The sequence below is a fragment of the Oncorhynchus mykiss genome, chromosome 17 (genome assembly GCF_013265735.2).
Source record: "Oncorhynchus mykiss isolate Arlee chromosome 17, USDA_OmykA_1.1, whole genome shotgun sequence".
NCBI lineage: Eukaryota > Metazoa > Chordata > Actinopteri > Salmoniformes > Salmonidae > Oncorhynchus > Oncorhynchus mykiss.
In genome coordinates this window covers 11831153-11856152 of record NC_048581.1, presented here as the reverse complement: position 1 = coordinate 11856152, position 25000 = coordinate 11831153, and the positions used below count along the sequence as shown (strand labels likewise).

Below are 25000 nucleotides of genomic sequence, written 5' to 3'. Positions count from 1 at the left end.
ACCATCCTCTGACATGTGTACCCATCCTCTGACATGTGTACCCATCCTCTGACATGTGTACCATCCTCTGACATGTGTACCCATCCTCTGACATGTGTACCTTCCTCTGACATGTGTACCATCGTCTGACATGTGTACCCATCCTCTGCTATGCGGGTCTACAAAAACACAGAAAAACTGGTTTGGAGAAATGAGCATGACAGCAAATGGTCACGGTTCCTAGACACACAAAGTATCCTCCACTATACAGTATCCTCCACTACACAGTATCCTCCACTATACAGTATCCTCCACCACACAGTATCCTCCACTATACAGTATCCTCCACCACACAGTATCCTCCACTATACAGTATCCTCCACTACACAGTATCCTCCACTATACAGTATCCTCCACCACACAGTATCCTCCACTATACAGTATCCTCCCCTATACAGTATCCTCCACTATACAGTATCCTCCACTACACAGTATCCTCCACTATACAGTATCCTCCACCACACAGTATCCTCCACTATACAGTATCCTCCCCTATACAGTATCCTCCACCACACAGTATCCTCCACTATACAGTATCCTCCACTATATAGTATCCTCCCCTATACAGTATCCTCCACCACACAGTATCCTCCACTATACAGTATCCTCCCCTATACAGTATCCTCCACTATACAGTATCCTCCCCTATACAGTATCCTCCACCACACAGTATCCTCCACTATACAGTATCCTCCCCTATACAGTATCCTCCACTATACAGTATCCTCCACTATACAGTATCCTCCACTATACAGCATCCTCCACTACACAGTATCCTCCACTACACAGTATCCTCCACTATACAGTATCCTCCACTATACAGTATCCTCCACCACACAGTATCCTCCACTATACAGTATCCTCCACTACGCAGTATCCTCCATTATACAGTATCCTCCACTACGCAGTATCCTCCACTACGCAGTATCCTCCACCACACAGTATCCTCCACTATACAGTATCCTCCACTATACAGTATCCTCCACTATACAGTATCCTCCACTCTGCAGCATCCTCCACTACACAGTATCCTCCACTATACAGTATCCTCCACTATATAGTATCTATTATATTAACTATTATAAACTGTTATAACCTAACTATTATAAACTGTTATAACCTAACTATTATATCCTATTATAACCTAACTATTATAACCTAACTATTATAACCTATTATAACCTAACTATTATAAACTGTTATAACCTAACTATTATAAACTGTTATAACCTAACTATTATCCTGTTATAACCTAACTATTATAAACTGTTATTATAAACCTAGCTATTATAAACTGTTATAACCTAACTATTACACTGTTATAACCTAACTATTATAACCTGTTATAACCTAACTATTATAAACTGTTATAATAAACCTAACTACCCCTGTAGGCTATAAAAACAAGAGTCTCACTGCTAGTCATTGATTGGGTAAAGCACCAATGTTTCAGCATCCCAGTGTGTCCTTTAGGGAGACAGGAAATGACTGGGAGCTTGAGAAAGGGTGTAGTGCTCTGTCTTCCTGCATACAGTCTACTGTCTGTTAGTCAGCACCTCTACTAACTACTCCTCCACCACCACCACCAGCCTGCGCCCGGGCCTCCAACATGCTGCCTGGTAACGGTATCTAACAGCAATGTGGCCATTCTTACACCTGGCCTGCAAAAAGCCACCCTGTCCTGCTGGTGCTGCTGGGTGATAACATACTGTACCTGTCTGGAACACTGGACAACATCCAACTCCAACACTGTTCGCTGAACAAATACATCAGGCGACTTCTAGAAATGTAGTATCTTCAAGGCAGTGGGGGAATCAGGCATATAAAAGGGCCAATCTGGGATTGAAACGTTATAAACATTATGGCCTAAAATCTCAGTTTCTACCTGGCACTTTCTTCATCCATCAACCAGATATAAACCTAGCGGTGCTATAGTCCACAATCAGACTCATAAATAATACCTCTACTCACAAGATAATCTAGGTTCTAGAACTGTAATGTTCTAGAACTGTAATGTTTTAAAACTGTAATGTTCTAGAACTGTAATGTTTTAAAACTGTAATGTTCTAGAACTGTAATGTTCTAGAACTGTAATGTTCTAAAACTGTAATGTTCTAAAAGTGTAATGTTCTAGAACTGTAATGTTCTAAAACTGTAATGTTCTAGAACTGTAATGTTCTAAAACTGTAATGTTCTAGAACTGTAATGTTCTAAAACTGTAATGTTCTAGAACTGTAATGTTCTAGAACTGTAATGTTCTAAAACTGTAATGTTCTAAAACTGTAATGTTCTAGAACTGTAATGTTCTAAAACTGTAATGTTCTAAAATGGTAATGTTCTAGAACTGTAATGTTCTAAAACTGTAATGTTCTAAAACTGTAATGTTCTAGAACTGTAATGTTCTAAAAGTGTGATGTTCTAGAACTGTAATGTTCTAAAAGTGTAATGTTCTAGAACTGTAATGTTCTAAAAGTGTAATGTTCTAGAACTGTAATGTTTTAGAACTGTAATGTTTTAGAACTGTAATGTTCTAAAAGTGTAATGTTCTAGATCTGTAATGTTCTAAAACTGTAATGTTCTAGAACTGTAATGTTCTAAAAGTGTAATGTTCTAAAACTGTAATGTTCTAAAATGGTAATGTTCTAGAACTGTAATGTTCTAAAACTGTAATGTTCTAAAACTGTAATGTTCTAGAACTGTAATGTTCTAAAAGTGTGATGTTCTAGAACTGTAATGTTCTAAAAGTGTAATGTTCTAGAACTGTAATGTTCTAAAAGTGTAATGTTCTAGAACTGTAATGTTTTAGAACTGTAATGTTCTAAAAGTGTAATGTTCTAGATCTGTAATGTTCTAAAACTGTAATGTTCTAGAACTGTAATGTTCTAAAACTGTAATGTTCTAGAATGCTCAAATGTGGCTATATGGAAGTAAGCTACAAAGTATTAGATGAATATGCCCGTGTAGGCCAATAGATGAGTAGGCCCGTGTATGCCTATATTTCTCTCAGTATTTCCTGCTCTTTGGGTATTTCAGTCTGGGTATCTGGAAAGCACTTTGTGCTTATTAAAAGGACTTTATAAAATAAATGTGATGATTGATCGATTTTTTTGTATTACACAATTTTAGGCATGCATAGAATACTGGATATCCTGAGTAGCCTATACCCTAAACACTTCAGGGGTGCATTGTGTCCCCCCAGAGAGACCGTTAAAGAGAAGTGAACAGACAAGTAGACTGATCATTCTGAGCGACACCGTAATGACACCCACCACTCTCCATCTCGCTCCCCTTCTTGGCCGTGGGCACGTTGCCCATGATGGCAGGCCGTCAGCGGGCGATCCGAGCTCCACAACCCGCCCTGGACTCTCCAGGACCCGGTCACAGCTGAGTCCAGCAGTCGGTCCGTTCGTTCTCCCAAAACCAGTCGGTCCGGACTGAAATAGCTTGACAGCTGCAGTCTAGACTGTCAGTGAGCTCACCTGATATCCTCTACAGTATAGAACCGTTATAACAATAATAAATGGTGTTATAGTCCGGAATGAAGACAGCGACGTCCGTGTCTCCGTCTTTCTGTCTTGGGCTGTGGTATGGTGCTTTGCTGGAACCGCAGCGCTCCGGGCCGAGTCCAGCGCATCCAGCCCGACTCGGTCGGTTCGCCTGTCCCTCCGTGCAGCCCCCGCCGATCGAGGCCCCACGCCTCTCCCCAGCGCAAATACCCCGTTTTCGCACCGTGCAAGGTGGCCACTCTCCGAGCCGGATACCTAGTCCCCTTTCCTTTCCCGAACCCGGCTCCGAGGATGTCGTTTTACCGAACCCGATGAGGTCGGGAAATCACCAGAATCAACATAGCCTACTGTAGCTTTCGGTGTGAAGCAAGCCGAGTGACCGACTACAGCCTACAGACGATCTAGGCCCATCCATAGAGCCCATTGGCTGAGTCCAGCCCGACTGATAACGGAGTGAAGGACACTGATTGGCCACCTGTCAGTATGTCAAACTAGTAAAGTGCTCAGATTGGATCATTACCGTCCGTCAACAAAACCAAGATTCCGCCCTTTTGACTTGCAAAAACCAGTTGAGTGACGTCACTGATTATTTTCCTACTGGAAGATGTACACGCCCACATTCGCTCCTTTCGCGGTATTCTGATTGAATCAGTGCTATAGGCTTGTGGGCGGAGCTAACGGAACGGGCCCTGTTCGGCGAAATACCATTGGCCGTCTGACGGAATGGCCTCGCGTTGCCCCCGCCCTCCCAACTAATCCGTGATTGGCCGAGTGACGTCAAGCAGCAAGGGCTATTTTTAGGAATGTTGCTCAGAATGAATGTAACGCGCTACGGCAGGACTTCCAAATTCAGTTTGTTTGTGTAACGAACGACGCACGAGGAAACGTGCCCTGGCTCGGGATATATTTACAATAAAATGTAACAGTTTATTTGATTAGTAACGATACAGATATTTGAAAGTTTCTTCCGATAGTGATCATTCTATTTAATCTCTAGGGTTGTTCCACTGTTTCTGTTACATTGTAGTAACAGTATCAACGTTGACTCCACACGCTAATAAATCATGTCTTATAGTGAGGACCAATAGATTATTTTAGAGGATATCGGTGGTCCTACATATATTTGGGAATATAGGAAATATATGCAAGCACATCCCTGTCAAGGACACAGTTGAACTTAAAACGGGGTCAATTTTAGCGGTTGCAAACAGATGGACCAGCATACAGACGTCTCCTCTCGCCTTCCACAGCACTATGGTGAAGGTACTGGACAGGTATGAGAAGAACACAACATACTAATCTTAATATCTACCACAGTGATTTTATCCACCATTTGTTCTAAGATCAGTGCAGAGGGAGAAGAGAGACAGGATCACTGAACACATTGGGATGGAGGTATGGAGGGGGTGTAGAGGGATGATGATCTGATTGGTTCATTCAAGAGGGATAAGAATGAGCAGAGCCCCCACCCCCCTCTGATGCAGTTGCTTAGCAACACGAGGCAAGTCTGCACAGGTCTCATAGTGAACATGGTGGAGAAGCTGTTCCTCCTGCTGCATTTTATGAATGAAACAGTGAGAGAGAAGCAGTCAGGCTCACAGCTTCTAGCAAGCCTCCCTTCTCCACCCCTCACCCCCCTTCTCATCTCCCCTCTGCTTCTCGCCACACTCACCTTCTCAGTGATGTAACCTCTCCAGTTGAAAACATAACACAGCACTCACTATCTCTCACACACCTTTTAAAAACAACAACAAATGTTTATTATTACTTTCATTGTTACAAATATTACAATGCAAAACAAAATACAAAAAAAACATGACATCTCTTAAGTGCTGATGAATCAAAGGTATATACAGTAAAGTAACAACAGTCACATGACTGACATAAACAAACCCCTCCCCCAACTACAACAACACATGTTCCCTCCCAAATGGTGCCCTATCCCCTACATAGTGCCCTACTTTTGACAACAGCCCTATGGGCCCCGGACAACTCTAGTCAAAAGTAGTGCACTATGTAGGGAACAGACTGACATTTTTGGACACAGACCAGGTTCGGGATCAAGTCCTTTTAAATTCTACATCCAATTCTACATTCTTCATTGAAAAGCCTTGATTTGAAGTGCAGTTACAGAGTACTTCCTGAATTGAAATGGAATTGAGGCCTGGCATGAACAGTCCTGGAGTCACCCTGTAGGGTGAGGCTTTTTCCTAGAGACAACTCAGTCTCCCTCTAGAGGCCTACCTTCCTGGAAGTAATCCCAGATCGGGGATTGGTTGGACAGGTGGAAGTAATCCCAGATCGGGGATTGGTTGGACAGGAAGAAGTAATCGCAGACCGGGGATTGGTTGGACAGGTGGAAGTAATCGCAGACCGGGGATTGGTTGGACAGGTGGAAGTAATCGCAGACCGGGGATTGGTTGGACAGGTGGAAGTAATCCCAGATCGGTGATTGGTTGGACAGGTGGAAGTAATCCCAGATCGGGGATTGGTTGGACAGGTGGAATTAATCCCAGATCAGGGATTGGTTGGACAGGTGGAAGTAATCCCAGATCGGGGATTGGTTGGACAGGTGGAATTAATCCCAGATCAGGGATTGGTTGTACAGGTGGAAGTAATAGTGTGGTCACCTTGTTGCCACTGATACAAATCACTTCCAGGTTCCCTGCTCACCTCAAGGAAACAGGGACGCATTTCTACAGTATTGAAGCAGGGCCTGAGCTTTAGCTGTGTTGCTATGGAAACCAGTCCAGGTGTGAAGTTAGGTTTTAAAACAAGAAGACACACAACAGGACTGTTTGGATCAGGAGTCTGACATGGCACCCTGTTCTGTGATAGTACACTACATTGGAGCAGAGGGTCCTGTTTAAAAAAGTAGTGCACTATGGAGGGAATAGGGTGCCAGTGCCAGTGGAGACAGAGGGAGGTGTTGCTGTGTGAAGGAGGGAGACCGTACACCCTACAGCTGGTTTACATTAAGTGACTCAACCTTCCTGCCAAAGACTGCTGGCGACTGCTGGAGTAGAACGTGGCAAGGCAATGCTGGAGGGGTGGCTGTGTTCTACAGACAGTCCATCGAGTTACCAGACAGCAGTCCTACAGGTAACGCCTTGCCAGCTAAACAGGAGGAGGGCACCATGCTGCTGCTACTGCTGCTGTTGGGGGAGGGGTCTACATTCTCACTGTCCTCCATCTTGTCTGAACAGCCGTCCCAGTTGATATGGAACCGGGTCACACGGGGGTTAGAGGCCAGGATGTTCCTCTGCAGCTGGAGGAGGAGGAGGGGAGGGTTATGGTTCAGAATTAAGGCTGGGAGTCCAAAGAGTCTACTTCAGATTTCAAACTGTGGTGAGAATCCTTCACAAGAAGTCGATTCCTTTACAACAATCAATTCCTGTTTTGCATCACAATGATTTTTATGTTTTGTGATTTTTTTGGTGTGTGTATCATCGTGTGTATTACCTGTGTATAGTCTGGTGTGTGTGTGTGTGTATTACCTATGTGCAGTCTGGTGTGTGTGTGTATGTGTGTGTGTATTAGTGCGTATTACCTGTGTGTAGTCTGGTGTGTATATTAGTGTGTATTACCTATGTGCAGTCTGGTGTGTGTGTGTGTATCAGTGTGAGTTACCTGTGTGCAGTCTGGTGTGTGTGTATCAGTGTGAGTTACCTGTATGTAGTCTGGTGTGTGTGTATCAGTGTGAGTTACCTGTGTGTAGTCTGGTGTGTGTGTATCAGTGTGAGTTACCTGTATGTAGTCTGGTGTGTGTGTGTATCAGTGTGAGTTACCTGTGTGTAGTCTGGTGTGTGTGTATCAGTGTGAGTTACCTGTGTGTATCAGTGTTAGTTACCTGTGTGTATCAGTGTTAGTTACCTGTGTGTATCAGTGTTAGTTACCTGTGTGTATCAGTGTGAGTTCCCTGTGTGTAGTCTGGTGTGTGTGTGTATCAGTGTGAGTTACCTGTATGTAGTCTGGTGTGTGTGTGTATCAGTGTGAGTTACCTGTGTGTATCAGTGTGAGTTACCTGTGTGTAGTCTGGTGTGTGTGTGTATCAGTGTGAGTTACCTGTGTGTAGTCTGGTGTGTGTATTACCTGTGTGTAGTCTGGTGTGTGTATTACCTGTGTGTAGTCTGGTGTGTGTATTACCTGTGTGTAGTCTGGTGTGTGTATTACCTGTGTGTAGTCTGGTTTGACCGGTGGGTTCTCTCTGAGCTCTGGGTCGGTGTATTCATTGTTGACATAGTAACCGATACGGATGAACTCCTGTCCGTTGTAGGTGCAGGTGATGAGCGCCACGGTTACCCCCACAGCATCACTCTCAGGAATCAGCCCGGTGTTGGGGGCATCCGCCTGGAGGAGAAAGAGAGATGGGGTGATGAGAAGGAGAAAGGGAGGAGAAGAAGAGGGTGGTGGGAAGAAGGTAGGAACATAAAGAGATGATCTGATGATGAGAGGAAGGAGAAGTGGGAGGAGGAGGAAGAGATAGAGGGAGGGGTGCGTGCGTGTGTCAGTCACTCAGTGTGTCTCTCACCTGGAACACGAACATGTGTCTGCCTGCTGGTACCGGTCCGACCAGAACTGAGTCCAGAGTCTGATCATACTCCTCACTCTCTGCTGAGCCCACATAGATGATCTTCCACTCCAGGTCTAAACACACACACACACACACACAGATTAACTTCCCTGACCCAGTCTGTAATACATGTTTCAAGCAGACCACCATAGTCCCTGTTCCCTAGAACACTAAGGTAACCTGCATAAATGACTACCGCCACCATAGTCCCTGTTCCCTAGAACACTAAGGTAACCTGCATAAATGACTACCGCCACCATAGTCCCTGTTCCCTAGAACACTAAGGTAACCTGCATAAATGACTACCGCCCCGTAGCACCCACAGCTGTAGCCATGAAGTGCTTTTAAAAAAAAAACTGGTCATGGCTCATATCAACACCATCATGCCAGACACCCTGGACCGACTCCAATTCACATACCGCCCCAACAGAGCCACAGATGATGCAATCTCTATCACACTCTACATTCCCCTTTCCCACCTGGACAAAAGGAACACCTATGTGAGAATGCTATTCATTGACTACAGCTCAGTGTTCAACAACATAGTGCCCTCAAAGCTCATCACTAAGCTAAGGACCCTGGGACTAAACATCTCCCTCTGCAACTGGACTTCCTGACGGGCCGCCCCCAGGTGGTGAGGGTAGGTAACAACACATTTGCCACGCTGATCCTCAACACGGGGGCCCCTCAGGGGTGCGTGCTCAGTCCCCTCCTGTACTCCCTGTTCACCCATGACCTTACACGACTCCCAACACCATCATTAAGTTTCCCAGCGACACGACGGTGGTAGGCCTGACACCAACGACGAGACGACCTATAGGGAGGAGGTTAAAGACCTGGCAGTGTGGTGCCAGGACAACAACCTCTCCCTCAACGTCAGCAAGACAAAGGAGATGATTGTGGACTACAGGAAACGCTTCAAGTTCCTCTGTGTCCACATCACTAAGGACCTATCATGGTCCAAACACACCAACACAGTTGTGAAGAGGGCACGACAAAGCCACTTCCCCCTCAGGACGCTGAAGAGATTTGGCATGGGTCCTCAGATCCTCTAAATGTTCTACAGCTGCACCATTGAGAGCATCTTGACTGGCTGCGTCTCCGCTTGGTACGGCAGCTGCTTGGCATCCGGCCGCAAGGCGCTCCAGAGGGTGGTGCGTGTGGCGCAGTACATCACTGGGGCCGAATTCACTGCCATCCAGGACCTCTATTTATTTAACCTTTATTTAACTAGGCAAGTCAGGGGAGAACGACAGATTTGTACCTTGTCAGTTCGGGAATTTGAACTTGCAACCTTTCGCCCAACGCTCTAACCACTAGGCTACCCTGCCGCCCCTACTATACCAGGCGGTGTCAAAGGCCCTAAAAATTGTCAAAGACTCCAGCCACCCAGTTCTCTCTGCTACCGCACGGCAAGTGGTATCGGAGCGCCAAGTCTAGATCCAAAAGGCACCTTAACAGCTTCTACCCCTGAGCAATAAGATTGCTGAACAATTAATCAGATGGCTACCCTAAATATTTACATCCCCCCCCCCCCCCCCCCCCCCCCCCCCCCCCCCCCCCCCCCTTATAATGGAAACAGACTCTTACACCGGCTCTATGCACACTCAATGGACTCTACCAACACACACGCTACACTGACACTCCAACACACACACTACACTGAGACTCCAATACACACGCTACACTGACACTACAATACACACACGCTACACTGACACTCCAACACACACGCTACACTGACACTACAACACACACGCTACACTGACACTCCAACACACACGCTACACTGACACTCCAATACACACGCTACACTGACACTCCAATACACACGCTACACTGACACTCCAATACACACGCTACACTGACACTCCAACACACACGCTACACTGACACTCCAATACACACGCTACACTGACACTCCAATACACACGCTACACTGACACTCCAATACACACGCTACACTGACACTCCAATACACACGCTACACTGACACTCCAATACACACGCTACACTGACACTCCAATACACACACACACACTCTGTTTATTATCTATTCTAATTGCTTTGTCACTTTTACCCCTATCTACATGTACATATGACCTAAATGACCTTGTAACCCTGTACATTGACTCGGTACCGATACTCATAGTGTATAGATAGTCTTGTTATGTTATATTTAATTGTGCTACTGTTTCCTTTTTTGGAAATTGTTCTTACTTTTTAACTGCATTGCTGGGAAATGGCCCATAAGTAAGTCTAATAATAAATTTAATTAAATGGTTAAATGCTTTTCATTATACAAAAATGCATAATATATATATATATATATATATAAGCCAAAAATGAGGAGTCTGAAGGCTTTAAAAGCCCCAACAGTCTAAACATCCAGATTACCTGGAAGGGAGACCTACAGGTGTTGCTGGGAAGAAAAGAACCCAACGTTCCGAGCCGGGGTCACACAACGTTCCGAGCCCGGGTCACACAACGTTCCGAGCCCGGGTCACGCAACGTTCCGAGCCCGGGTCACACAACGTTCCGAGCCCGGGTCACACAACGTTCCGAGCCCGGGTCACACAACGTTCCGAGCCCGGGTCACACAACGTTCCGAGCCCGGGTCACACAACGTTCCGAGCCCGGGTCACACAACGTTCCGAGCCCGGGTCACACAACGTTCCGAGCCCGGGTCACACAACGTTCCGAGCCCGGGTCACACAACGTTCCGAGCCCGGGTCACACAACGTTCCGAGCCCGGGTCACACAACGTTCCGAGCCCGGGTCACACAACGTTCCGAGCCCGGGTCACACAACGTTCCGAGCCCGGGTCACACAACGTTCCGAGCCCGGGTCACACAACGTTCCGAGCCCGGGTGAGCCCGGGTCACACAACGTTCCGAGCCCGGGTGAGCCCGGGTCACACAACGTTCCGAGCCCGGGTCACACAACGTTCCGAGCCCGGGTCACACAACGTTCCGAGCCCGGGTCACACAACGTTCCGAGCCCGGGTCACACAACGTTCCGAGCCCGGGTGAGCCCGGGTCACACAACGTTCCGAGCCCGGGTCACACAACGTTCCGAGCCCGGGTCACACAACGTTCCGAGCCCGGGTCACACAACGTTCCGAGCCCGGGTCACACAACGTTCCGAGCCCGGGTCACACAACGTTCCGAGCCCGGGTCACACAACGTTCCGAGCCCGGGTCACACAACGTTCCGAGCCCGGGTCACACAACGTTCCGAGCCCGGGTCACACAACGTTCCGAGCCCGGGTCACACAACGTTCCGAGCCCGGGTCACACAACGTTCCGAGCCCGGGTCACACAACGTTCCGAGCCCGGGTCACACAACGTTCCGAGCCCGGGTCACACAACGTTCCGAGCCCGGGTCACACAACGTTCCGAGCCCGGGTCACACAACGTTCCGAGCCGGGGTCACACAACGTTCAGAGCCCGGGTCACACAACGTTCCGAGCCCGGGTCACACAACGTTCCGAGCCCGGGTCACACAACGTTCCGAGCCCGGGTCACACAACGTTCCGAGCCCGGGTCACACAACGTTCCGAGCCGGGGTCACACAACGTTCCGAGCCCGGGTCACACAACGTTCCGAGCCGGGGTCACACAACGTTCCGAGCCCGGGTCACACAACGTTCCGAGCCCGGGTCACACAACGTCCCGAGCCGGGCAAATGTGACAAATACAATTCGATTTTAATTTAGGAAGTTTACTTCCTTTACTTTAAAACCCATTTATTCACTAGTGCACTATTTCTGACCAGGTCCCATAAAGCTCACTATATAAAGAGAATAGGCTGCTATTTCAGAAACAACCACTCATTAAGTGTGGTCCCACCACCTCCACTTTAATGCGGGAAGGATAGGTTTATTCTCATTAGTGGAAATAGTTATTTATCGGTTATAAAACTAATTTAGGACAAGAGATATGTTTTTCCCGCAATTTATTCGTAAATAGTTCCACGGTCTGACAATGTAATCCGTTAACGCACCAATCGGATCGAGGCCACCCAGACGTCAGAGAAGGACCGGAAACATGAACAATACGCGCGGGCGCCAAATTCTGATGCAGTGTCAACACAAATAGCTAATTTTCTCAAACAATACCAACATATTTGAATTGATCTAAGTAGTTAGCTATAAACATATACGTGTAAAGTTACTTGAAAGATACATGTAAGCAAACTGTTGTTGCACCTAAGAGGCAACGGTTAGCTACATTATAATTACACAATAATACTATAGTTAGTAATCTACATACGTTTGCTAGATTTGACCAAATAAAAGAAGTTAGCAACTGAATAACGTCACCACTCACCCTCGGGTAAATCCTCCATGCACTCGAATGTAATCTCGAACTGAAACGGATTCCCAAAAGGACTTGGGTTGTCCAGCACAGCGACATTCAACACTTGAACTTTAGCCATTTATTTTCAGTAGTCTTGAAAGCGTAGCAGATTAATAATTTGAAAATTAGTCGAATTTAGCTCGTTTATGTCCCTTGACGTTGCAGATAAAGGCAGGACGGAAAATAGTAAACTAGGCAACGTTAAACAATTTGACTAAAGAAAGAGACGTGTGTGGCGTCTTCTGATGGTTGTTACCGTCTTCTCTCCTGCAAACTTAGTCAATTTCAATTGCTTGTAATATAACACCTGCTTGGCGCTAGATTCGTTTTCAAAATAAATGAAACAAAAGCTTGCTTTGGCAGGTGTTTTGTTTGAAGTTCTCGGTTATTTTGTAGCTAGAGGATAACATTCACACTCCCGCCAGTGTGTTCGGAAATGGTCCTCGTAACGTCACGAAATCCAGCAGCGTTTCTTCTTCTCTCTTCCGGCTGTAGAACTGAGGATGGTTGAACAATAAACTTTACGCTGCCATCTAGTGACGGGAGGGAATTGTTCAGATTAAGATTTTGCAGAAAGTAGGCCTCCAGTACTAGCAGCATAAACGCTGCACAATTAACAAAATAACTAAACAATGACTAGAGGAGAGATAAACTTTACATGTGATTAATGTATATTAGCTGATGATGTTGCACTCTGCTGAAACACAAACTCAGGATTGTGACTTAAATAAAGAACATTTTGTGTGTGTGTGTGTCACAGGGGGTTGGTGGCACCTTAATCGGGGAGAACGGGCTGGCGGTAATGGCTGGAGAGGAATAAGTGGAACGGTATCAAATACATGGTTTCCAGGTGTCTGATACCGTTCCATTTGCTCTGTCCCGGCCGAGCCGCTCTCCCCCTGTCTGTCTGTATATTGTAGCAACCCTGGTTTATAAACGCTGATATCGACTCTGCCACTTGAGCAGACTTTTGTTGCACAATCGATGGCGCGCTGGGCTTGGGCCTAGAAAATGGACTGTCCGAGCCGCCACTCCCTGCCTGTTTCATAACAATACATACAGCTGAATAGGCAGACAGTCACTGTGTACAGAATTGACTGGTCAGTTTCTAACAGAGTATATTCCGAATCCTAAATGTTAAAACTCCTCTCCAGTCCATAGCTCTGTATTAGGCTACAATGAGTTATGCAACGGCATAGAACTCACAGACGGTGTCTACCTTTAGTCAACGCCCTATTACTTAGACAATGCACTACGTTTGACCAGAGCCCCTTGACACTGTTTTACACTATTTGCTAAAGATGTAGACTACAGAAGGCCTGTTTTTTTTTCTCCACAACGGTGTGTGTGTGTATGAGCGAGTGAGACAGAGACAGAGACAGGCGATCATTTGGTAGTAGTCCTAGGTACTGATTGGCTCTTGCGGTACATGTGACAACTGTCCTCATCTGCATATGGACAGGTACGCTATGGTGAGCGTGGTAGAGAAGTTACCGGGCTGGCACCGTGTGAATGGAGTTTTAAAGATCGTCGAGAAATCTCCCAAGTAGCCCTAAGACATCGTTAGTCTACAGCAAGAGGACTACTATTTCATACCGCCCATTGACTTCGGAAAATAGCTCATTGTAATCAACAGGTAAGTCCATGGAAAACACCTAAATTAAACAATCGCCTGTGTTGTTTGATAGGTCCGTATAGTAGTGCATACTTGATAGAGTCGTGTTATTGACAAGTAGTTAAAGTAGGCCGAGGCTAGTTTTAGCAGTGAAGCTTGATAGGCTTCGAATGCTGAAAGCCGTGTTTTAGACCGCTTTGGGTTGGTTTTATTTCTTTGTAACAGCAACGCGTTAGAATTGATGCACCTGAAAACAGGTGTAGCGGGCTCGGTCGCATTCCAACAGCTGGGCAGACATTCCTTCTATCGGCGCTTTGAAATGACGTGTGTATGTGGCTGGGTTTCGCTCTGAATTCAAATATTTGTTTAGTTATAATAGTTACTTTGACAGGCACATTGGAATGGTTATTTGCAATTTGAGCAGATTTTAAAATAAAGCATCAATAATCGGTCGTTTTTAAATGGGTCTAGTCCTAGCGTTTATTAGTTGCTTCAACTTGATAATATGAGCGCTTCAATATTCAAATGTCTTTCATTATTCCGTATTCGGATTCTAGTCACACGGTGGTTGTTTAGGAATGGTTGTTTGGGCAGTAAAGTCAATACGTTGCGTTTCCTGTATGTTGTGCAACTCGTGGTTTCAGTGTAGTGTTGATCCGTGTACTATTGTTTACCCAGAGTATATCATTAACGATCTCACCGCCAGGAATGTTCAGACTCTCCAACCCTGGGTTTGTGCTGTTTCATCTCTGACGGGGGCTGTGTCCCAAATGGCACCCGTATTATTATTTGTAGTCTACTACTGTTGACCTGGGTCCACACCCTATTATGTACACACTGACCCTTATCTCGTGGACTATGGGCCCTGGTCAATAGTAGTCAAGTGTAAAAGGAATATGGTTCCATTTGGGAGCCGGATGAGAGACTCTGTTTCAGACTGTCTCTGGACCCGGTTTAGAGACACAAAAAGCCAATACCGATGTTTCTTTATATAATATATATATATATATATATATAATGAAGACAATTACAACAATACTGAATTAACACTTATTTTAACTTAATATAATACATAAATAAAATCAATTTAGTCTCAAATAAATAATGAAACATGTTCAATTTGGTTTAAATAATGCAAAAAAAAAGTGTTGGAGAAGAAAGTAAAAGTGCAATATGTGCCATGTAAGAAAGCTAACGTTTCAGTTCCTTGCTCAGAACATGAGAACATATGAAAGCTGGTGGTCCCTTTTAACATGAGTCTTCAATATTCCCAGTTAAGAAGTTTTAGGTTGTAGTTATTATAGGACTATTTCCCTCTATGCCATTTGTATTTCATATACCTTTTGACTATTGGATGTTCTTATAGGCACTTTAGTTTTGCCAGCCTAATCTTGGGAGTTGATAGGCTTGAAGTCATAAACAGCGCAATGCTTGAAGCACAGCGAAGGGCTGCTTGCAAATGCAGGAAAGTGCTGTTTGAATGAACGCTTACGAGCCTGCTGCTGCCTACCACCGCTCAGTCAGACTGCTCTATCAAATCATACACTTAATTATAATATAATAAACACGCAGAAATGCGAGCTTTAGGTCATTAATATGGTCAAATCCGGAAACTATAATTTCGAAAACAAAACGTTTATTCTTTCAGTGAAATAAGGAACCGTTCCGTATTTTATCCAACAGCGGCATCCCTAAGTGTAAATATTGCTGTTACATTGTACAACCTTCAATGTTATGTCTTAATTATGTACAATTCTGGCAAATTAATTACGGTCTTTGTTAGGAAGAAATGGTCTTCACACAGTTCACAACGAGCCAGGCGGCCCAAACTGTTGTATATACCCTGACTCTGCTTGCACAGAACGCAAGAGAAGTGACACAATTTCCCTAATTAAAATAAATTCATGTTAGCAGGCAATATTAACTAAATATGCAGGTTTTAAAAAATGTACTTGTGTATTGATTTTAAGAAAGGCGTTGATGTTCATGGTTCGGTACATTGGTGCAACGACAGAGCTTTTTTTTCCGCAAATGCTCTTGTTAATCATCACCCGTTTGGCGAAGTAGGCTGTGATTCGATTGATAAATTAACAGGCACCGCATTGATTATATGCAACGAAGGACAAGCTAGATAAACTAATAATATCATCAACCATGTGTAGTTAACTAGTGATTTTATGTTAAGATAGTTTAATGCGAGCTAGCAACTTACCGTGGCTCCTTGCTGCCCTCGCGTAACAGGTGGTCAGCCTGCCATGCAGGCTCCTCGTGGAATGTAATGTAATCGGCCATAATAGGCGTCTAAAAATGCCGATTACCGATTGTTATGAAACCTTGAAATCGGTCCCAATTAATCGACCATTCCGATTAATCAGTCGACCTCTAGTCTCTGGACCAGGTTTAGAGACGTTGCTTCAGACTGTCTCTGGACCTGTTTGACATTGCAGCCGACTGTCGAGACTGACCGATCTACAAATCACCTTGGATCACAAATAACTACTCAATATTATTTGTAGATCGGTCAGAATTTACCCATGACACATTGCGGTTTGGATGCTCTCGAACACAGCCATAGTTTCTATGCTGATGTGTTCCGTAGACTTGGACAGACAGATAAACTGCCTCAAAGGGGCTGAATTCACTGATCTGGCCTGGCTCATGGATGCTCTCCAACACTCTCTCTCTAGAGACAGGCACCGTCAGTCTGGCTGCTGTGTCCCCATTGGTCCAGATGTGAGAGCAGAGACCAGCAGTGTCACCTCTAACCCTCAGGTGAGTGAGACATCTGTCTACCTATGGTCTGTGTATCTGTCTGCCTGTGTACCTGCTTCTCTCTCTCATCCCCCTCCTCTCTCTCTGACTCAGGGCCCGTCGTCATGAAAATGGTGTTGTCGTTACCAAGGCCACCGTGGGGGTTGTGGTCTGTGTTAGTCCCAGGCCTGACCTTACTGCTGTGCCTGGCCCTGGTCCTGATGGGCTGTGTGATCAGGAAGAAGAGAAGGATGGAGGGAATGTATCGGCCCAGTGCGGAGGAGAGCAAACAGACAGGACCACGGGGGGCTGAGAGACCAGGCCTGCCCCTGCCCAAGGAGGAGAGACTCATCTGATACCTGCACTCTAGCCTGGACTCTACACACACACACAAACTCTCTTTTCCTCCCTCTCTCTCTCACTACCATTGCCTCACTCTCCTCTACCCTGTACATGAAGCCAGAATGGGTTATTAGTAATTATGTATTGTGTTGTGTAAAGTTATTTGTAGATGAAGTGTCTTGTTAAATATGCCTGAACATGCCTGGTGGATGTGCGATGTCCTCTCCAGTTTCTCCAACTGTGCTGATGTTGACATCAGTGTGTCAACCGGTGAATGCTGAATGCCCTGTCAGGGGTGTGTTGTTTACCTGTAGGTGGACTAGTTGTTGACATGTTTACCTTTAGGTGGACTAGTTGTTGACATGTTTACCTGTAGGTGGACTAGTTGTTTACCTGTAGGTGGACTAGTTGTTTACCTGTAGGTGGACTAGTTGCTGACATGTTTACCTGTAGGTGGACTAGTTGTTGACATGTTTACCTGTAGGTGGACTAGTTGTTTACCTGTAGGTGGACTAGTTGTTTACCTGTAGGTGGACTAGTTGCTGACATGTTTACCTGTAGGTGGACTAGTTGTTGACCATACAGAGAAAAGGGAATTTTTAAAAGTTCCTCTATATGCAAAATGTCTCTTTATTGTGGCAGTTATACTGTTACATGTGTACAAACTATGATTTAAGTGTATCCCGTGTATAAAAACATTAGTGTGGGTGTTTTTTATATCTTGAAAATGAAGAGAAGAATGGTAAAGACACTATGAATGATTTCTAATGCACTTCTGATGATATTATCCATGTGAGAACAATAACACGCCTCTCAAAAAGTATTAAACTTCCATTTATTCAGTTTAATATCATCCTGGAGAAGAATATTTGATTTAGTAAAAAAATCTTCAAGTGTGTATTCAGTGCATTGAGTTGATGTGTTCATGTTCCACAAGCGCCACCTGCTGGTCATCTACAGACAATACAACCAGCGACATCAGTCAGGGATTGGACAGAACTGGTTCCTGAATGTCATGTGACATGATCAGTGGTGTATTCAACAGTGGTGTGAAGTTCTTAAGTAAACAATACTTTCAAGTACTACTTAAGTTTTTTTTTTGGTATCAAAACATTACTTTACTATTTTTTGACAACTTTTACTTCACTACATTCTTTAAGAAAATAATGTACTTTTTACTCCGTACATTTTTTGCCCTGACACCCAAACGTACTTGTTACATTCTGACAGGAAAATGGTCCAATTCACGCGCTTATCAAGAGGACGTCCTTGTTCATCCCTACTACCGGATCTTGCCGACTCGCTAAACACAAATGCTTCGTTTGTAAATTATGTCTGATTGTTCCCCTGGTATCTGTAAATGTAGATATTTTAAAACAGAAAATGGTGCCGTCTGGTTTGCTTAACACAAGGAATGTTTAATTATTTGTACTTTTACTTTTTATGCTTAAGTACATTTTTTTCCATTACATTGACTTTTAATACTTTATTTAAAAATAAATACTTTTAGACTTTTACTCAAGTAGTATTTTACTGGGTGGTTTTCACTTTTACCTGAGTCATTTTCTATTAAGGTATCTTTACTTTTACTCAAGTATGACAATTTGGTACTTTTTCCACAACTGATATTCAATAGTCGCACAATGTAGCTAAATGTTTAGCGTTGTATCAAAACGTTTTGCAATGGTAACCGTTTAATCCAAACTGAAAATATTTTCCTACAAAATTGAGAGTTTCTATTGGAAATATTGCAATATATCTCGTTCGGTTCCGTTTGCGTCCAAGTGAATACACCCTGGGAAAAACTTCTGGCCTTTATGCATTACATCATAGACCTGTAAAAGAACGTTACAGAATGTTCAGATAGAAGTGTATGGTGTAGAACCGGAATTACTGTCTGTCGGTTAGAATATGGGATTGTCAATTCTATTCATTCTATTTCTACTTGCAACATTCAGAGAACTTCATGTTCCTGAGTTTCACTTCCCATCCCCATTTCTTCTCTGACTCATCAAGTCCCACAGTCTTTGAAAACTGCAAAATCATTGGCTGAGCTTTGCGCCACTCAAACAGTCCTGCACCAGTCATCAAGCTTCAAATCTCTTCTTCAGCTCAGACACCTTGACAGGGAGCGGGTCTTCCTGCGCAGTGGTGTTCCCCCCTGGTTCTAATTGGTTATTTATAGGCGTAGTCAGGACAGGGGTGGCTATGCCAGGTCCAGCTCTGTCATTCGGTGAGACCTGGGTGTTGTTGGGTTCCTGAGGGCAGCTCTTCTGTATAGTGTCCCAGGTCCGAGGTGTGTTGCTGGGCTTACTGGGTTTAGGCGAGCCCCTGGTCTGGGCCTTCCCATGGAGGGTTTGCACGGAGGCCAGTGACTGGAACCGTGCTACAGCAGATAGAGCACTGGGAGAAAGGGGTGTGGGTCCCACCTCTATTTCCTCCCCCTTTTCTTCTCTTTCTAGCTGACCCAGGGGTTGTTTAGGAGCTGTGCCGTTCTCAGGCCCAGGAAAAGCAGTGGTTTTGGGGGTGAGTCTGTCCCCTTCTCCCTGGTTGTCCTCCACTGCCCCGGCCCTAGACTCAGCACCTGGCCTTGGGCCTCTGTTCCTGGGTAATTCTCCTGGTGTCTTGGGGCCTCTCTCCTGCACCTGCCCCTGGTTCTCCTCTTCTTGTTGGTCTTTACCTCTGTCATTCTGCATCTTCTCTCTCTCTTTCTCTCCCTCCACTTCTTTCCCCTTCCCCTTCTCACCCACACATTCAGACTGAATCTCTGGCTCCATAGTGATGTCTTCATCCCTCTTCCTCTCCTCCATCTGTTGATCATCCTGCCCTCCTTGCCTCAGAACATTCCATCTCTCCATCCCAACCTCTTTCCTCTCTTTAAGCTCCTCTGCCTCCACCAACCCCCTTTCCATCTCTTCCTCTCTCCTTCCCTCTTCTATCCACTCCTTCTCTCCCCTTCCCTCCTCTCTCCTTCCCTCCTCTCTCCTTCCCTCCTCTCTCCACTCCTTCTCTCTCCATCCCTCCTCTCTCCTTCCCTCCTCTCTCCTTCCCTCCTCTCTCCACTCCTTCTCTCTCCTCCCGTCCTCTCTTCTCCCTTGAGGTGTTTCTGATGCTTCCTCTGACAACGCCTGTCCCTCTCCTAGCCCATCAGAATCATCGGTCTGTTCTGGCCCCTCCCCCATGTATTGTAGCCCGTCCTCCTGGTTCCAGCTGTGCAGACTGCCACTCCCACCGATGGACACGCCTAGACTTTCCTGACTGGGAGTGGCCAGGCCCCTCTGTTGACACACAAGGGTGAGCAGATGAGATGTCTGGGATGTTTCCGAGTGTGTGTGTGTGTGTGTGTGTGTGTGTGTGTGTCTGTGTGTGTCAGTGTGATGTTTCCGTGTGTGTGTGTGTCCTGTCACGTGCTGTCCTCACCTGTCTGATGTAGTCAGTAGTATCAGGTCCAAACAGGTCTAAACTTCGTGTCCCGTAGAGCAGGCCGCGGTCATGGGAGCTCCGGGCACTCAGCGTGTCAAAGATCTCCCCCAGGAGGTCCATCTCCTCTGGGTCACACATACCTGAGTCTCCCCCCTCCTCCTCCTGGAGCTCTGGGTCTGCCACGGGGCCTGAGACAGCACTGATACACACATTTTGGTTCCATCACTCTCTGACTCACTCACTCATTCACTCACCCTCTCTCTCTCTCTCTCACTCCCTCACCCCTCTCTCACTCAACACCCTCTCTCTTCCTGTCTCTCATTCATACTCTTCTCTCTCACTCTCCTACCCCCTCTCTCTCGCTCTCTCTCTCTCTCTCTCTCTCTCTCTCTCTCTCTCTCTCTCTCTCTCACCTGTCCTGCCAGTCTTCCTCCCAGGTGTCTCTGTTCTCTTGTGTGTTCTCGTCGTCAAGGAGACAGCCTTGTTTGTTAACTGGACGACGGGGACGAGACTGACAGAACAAGACATAGGCATGACACAGCAAGACATAGCAAAATCATCACAATAGAAGAGGTTAAGTTTATGATTGGTGGGTTGAATGATCCAATCCTAGATATGTGGTGATGATTACATTCTACCTCCAGTGATTGGTCAAAAGTGTCCCCCAACCCACTCCTGTCTCAGTCTCCAGTATCTATGCTGCAATAGTCTATGTGCAAGGGGACTAGGGTCAGTCTTTTAAATCTGGTGTAATTCTCCTGTCTTATCTGGTGTCCTGTGTGAATTTAATTATGCTCCCTCTAATTCTCTCTCTTTCCCTCTCTCCCTTCCCTCCCGGAGGACCTGAGCCCTAGTATCATGCCTCAGGACTACCTGGCCTGATGTCTCCTGGCTGTCCCCAGTCCACCTGGCTGTGCTGCTGCTCCAGTTTCAACTGTTCTGCATGGAAACTCTAACCTGTTACCGCACCTGTTGTCTCGACCTCTGAATGCTCGGATATAAATAGCCAACTGACATTTACTCCTGAGGTACTGACCTGTTGCACCCTCTACAACCACTGTGATTATTATTTGACCCTGCTGGTCATCTATGAACATCTTGAAGAACAATCTGGCCTTAAATGGCCATGTTCTGTTATAATCTCCACCAGGCACAAAAGAGGACTGGCCACCCCTCAGAGCCTGGTTCCTCTCTAGGTTTCTTCCTAGGTTTCTTCCTAGGTTCCTGCCTTTCTAGGGAGTCTTTCCTAGCCACCGTGCTTCTACATCTGCATTGAGGTTTTAGGCTGGGTTTCTGTACAGCACTTTGTGACATCAGCTGATGTAAGAAGGGCTTTATAAATACATTTGATTGATGTTAGAGGCAGGTCTTACCTTCCCAAAGTGTTGTGTGATTGGTAAACGGCTCTGAAGGCAATCTGATTGTTAGAGGCGAGTCTTACCTTCCCAAAGTGTTGTGTGATTGGTAAACAGCTCTGAAGGCAATCTGATTGTTAGAGGCGGGTCTTACCTTCCCAAAGTGTTGTGTGATTGGTAAACGGCTCTGAAGGCAATCTGATTGTTAGAGGCGGGTCTTACCTTCCCAAAGTGTTGTGTGATTGGTAAACGGCTCTGAAGGCAATCTGATTGTTAGAGGCGGGTCTTACCTTCCCAAAGTGTTGTGTGATTGGTAAACGGCTCTGAAGGCAATCTGATTGTTTGCGTCGGTGTGTGTGTGTTCCGGACACGGAGTTGCCTCTCTTAAGGGAGAGAATCTCAACGTGCTCCTGCACATATATAGAGAGAGGATGAACACACACACACACACACACACACACACACACACACACACACACACACACACTACAAAACAACAACAACACATACCTTGGGTGATAGAAAGTTCCTCAAGCCACGTTTGGCCTGAAAGAAAAGACAGACAATAATTACTAGGAAACCAGATTTCACTAAGAGAGCACACACACACACAAACACACACACACACACACACACGCACGCACACACACACACACACACACTACACACTTACCGACTTGTACATGTGAGTCTTAGACTTGACGTTAAGGATGAGAGCTCCTCCCCCTTTCTACCAACAGAGCAAAATAATCAGACAGACCAATCAGAACACCTCAGACATTATTTAACCAATAGCAAGTAAGTCTAAGAGATGTGTGTTGTGTAAATTACAGAACACTGTAAATTCTTACCTTCAGGTTGCCCACCAGTTGATGATAGGCTTTGGTGCTTCCTGAGAGAGAGAGAGAGAGAGAGAGAGAGAGAGAGAGAGAGAGAGAGAGAGAGAGAGAGAGAGAGAGAGAGTTATTACTTGTTCAGCAGTCTTATGGCTTGGGGGTAGAAAGCTGTTAAGGAGCCTTTTGGTCCTAGACTTGGTGGTCTGGTACCGTTTGCCATGCAGTAGCAGAGAGGACAGTCTATGACTGGGGTGACTGGAGTCTTTGACAATTTCTTGGGCCTTCGGTACCGAGTCAATGTGCGGGGGTGCAGGTTAGTCGAGGTACTTTGTAAAGTGACTGCATAGCCTTCCTTTGACACCGCCTAGTATATAAGTCCTGGATGTCAGGAAGCTTGGCCCCAGCGATGTACTGGGCCATACGCACTACCCTCTGTAGCGCCTTACGATCAGATGCTGAGCAGTTGCCATACCAGGCGGTGATGCAACCGATCAGGATGCTCTCGATGGTGCAGCTGTAAAACGTTTTGAGGATCTGGGGACCCATGCCAAATCTTTTCAGTCTCCTGAGGGGGGAAAAGGTGTTGTCTTCCCCTCTTCACAAATGTCTTGGTGTGTTTGGACTATGATAATTCATTGGTGATGTGGACACCAAGGAACTCGAAACTCTCGACTCGCTCCACTTCATCGCCGTTGATGTTAATGGTGGCCTTTTCGGCCCTCCCTTTCCTACAGTCCACGATCAGCTCCTTTGTCACACTGCCAGGTCTCTGACCTCCTCCCTATAGGCTGTCTCGTTGTTGTCGGTGATCAGACCTACAACTGTTGTGTCGTCAGCAAACTTAATGATGGTGTTGGAGTTGTGTTTGGCCATGCAGTCATGGGTGAACAGGGAGTACAGGAGGGGACTAAGCACGCACACTTGAGGGTCCCCCGTGTTGAGGATCAGCATGGCAGATTTGTCGTTGCCTACCCTTAACATCTGGGGGCGGCCCTTCAGAAAGTCCTGGATCCAGTTGCAGACGGAGGTGTTTAGTCCCAGGGTCCTTAGCTTAGTGATGAGCTTTGTGGGTACTATGGTGTTGAACGCTGAGCTGTAGTCAATGAACAGCGTTCTCACGTAGGTGTTCCTTTTGTCCAGGTGGGAAAGGACAGTGTGGAGTGCGATTGAGATTGTGTCATCTGTGGATCTGTTGGGGCGATATTGGAATTGGAATGGGTCTAGGGTTTCTGGCATGATGGTGTTGATGTGACCCATGACCTTTCAGAAAAACGTCATGGCAACCGACGTGAGTGCTACGGGGGGTAATCATTTAGGCAGGTTACCTTCACTTTCTTGGGCACAGGGACTATGGTGTTCTGCTTGAAACATGTAGGTATTACAGACTCAGACAGGGAGAGGTTGAACATATCAGTGAAGACACTTGCCAGTTGGTCCCCACATGCTTTGTGTACATGTCCCGGTAATCCGTCTGGACCCATTGCTTTGTAAATGTTGACCTGTTTAAAGGTCTTGCTCACATCGACTACGTAGAGCGTGATCACACAGTCGTCAGCTGGTGCTCTCATGCATGCTCTAGTGTTGTTTGCCTCAAAGCGAGAGCGTAAAAGGCATTTAGCTCGTCTGATAGGCTCGCGTCACTGGGCAGCTCGCGGCTGGGTTTCCCTTTGTAGTCCGTAAAGGTTTTGAAGCCCTGCCACATCAGACGACCGTCAGAGCCGGTAGAGTAGGATTCACTTTTAGTCCTGTATTGATGCTCTGCCTGTCTGAGGGCAGCATTTCTTATAAGTGTCCAGATTAGTGTCCTGCTCCTTGAAAGCGGCAGCTCTAGCCTTTAGCTCGGTGTTGATGTTGCCTGTAATCCATGGCTTCTGGTTGGGATATTTACATACTGTCACTGTGGGGACGTCGTCGATGCACTAATTGATATAGCTGGTGACTGAGGTGGTGTACTCCTCCATGCCATTGGATGAATCCCGGAACATATTCCAGTCTGTGCTAGCAAAACAGTCCTGTAGCTTAGCATCCGCGTCATCTGAACACTTCCGTATTGAGAGAGTCACTGGTGCTTCCTGATTTATTTTCCGCTTGTTAGGAAGGAATCAGGAGGATAGAACTCTGGTCAGATTTGCCAAATGGAGGGCGAGGGAGAGCTTTGTATGTGTCTCTGTGTGTGAAGTAAAGGTGGTCTAGAGTTCAAT

The 25000-nt window shown here is 45.9% G+C and overlaps 3 protein-coding genes and 1 long non-coding RNA gene across 5 annotated transcripts in view; 1 reads left to right on the top strand and 3 right to left on the bottom strand.

The window, feature by feature from the left end:
• The window catches only part of LOC110493397 (cAMP-dependent protein kinase catalytic subunit alpha), a 27998-nt gene extending 23927 nt beyond the window's left edge, over nt 1-4071 (bottom strand). Inside the window, exon 1 of the mRNA XM_036948965.1 lies at nt 3309-4071. Coding sequence (XP_036804860.1) covers nt 3309-3354 — 46 coding nt within the window. The 5' untranslated portion in view covers nt 3355-4071. The remainder of the gene's footprint in view (nt 1-3308) is intronic.
• A 1338-nt stretch (nt 4072-5409) lies between these two features.
• Nucleotides 5410-12980, bottom strand: LOC118940278 (histone chaperone asf1b-B-like). Its single transcript, XM_036948964.1, has 4 exons — nt 12448-12980; nt 8077-8192; nt 7719-7895; nt 5410-6813 (listed from the first exon to the last, which is right to left on the bottom strand). Exons 1-4 carry the CDS (start codon nt 12554-12556, stop codon nt 6607-6609), a joined length of 609 nt encoding a protein of 202 aa, XP_036804859.1. The 5' UTR covers nt 12557-12980; the 3' UTR covers nt 5410-6606.
• Nucleotides 12981-13893: 913 nt separating this feature from the next.
• On the top strand, nt 13894-19132 carry LOC110493402. Its single transcript, XR_005036814.1, has 5 exons — nt 13894-14113; nt 16780-16864; nt 16958-17584; nt 17639-17715; nt 17747-19132. It is a non-coding gene; the product is annotated as an uncharacterized LOC110493402 (long non-coding RNA).
• Nucleotides 19133-19153: 21 nt separating this feature from the next.
• The window catches only part of LOC110493399 (DENN domain-containing protein 1B-like), a 27671-nt gene continuing 21824 nt past the window's right edge, over nt 19154-25000 (bottom strand). For both annotated transcript variants that reach the window (XM_036948961.1, XM_036948962.1), the window contains 7 exons: nt 22815-22855; nt 22637-22693; nt 22474-22509; nt 22254-22373; nt 21022-21119; nt 20606-20807; nt 19154-20463 (listed from right to left, as the gene is read on the bottom strand). In XM_036948961.1, coding sequence (XP_036804856.1) covers nt 19273-20463; nt 20606-20807; nt 21022-21119; nt 22254-22373; nt 22474-22509; nt 22637-22693; nt 22815-22855 — 1745 coding nt within the window. In that variant the 3' untranslated portion in view covers nt 19154-19272. The remainder of the gene's footprint in view (nt 20464-20605; nt 20808-21021; nt 21120-22253; nt 22374-22473; nt 22510-22636; nt 22694-22814; nt 22856-25000) is intronic.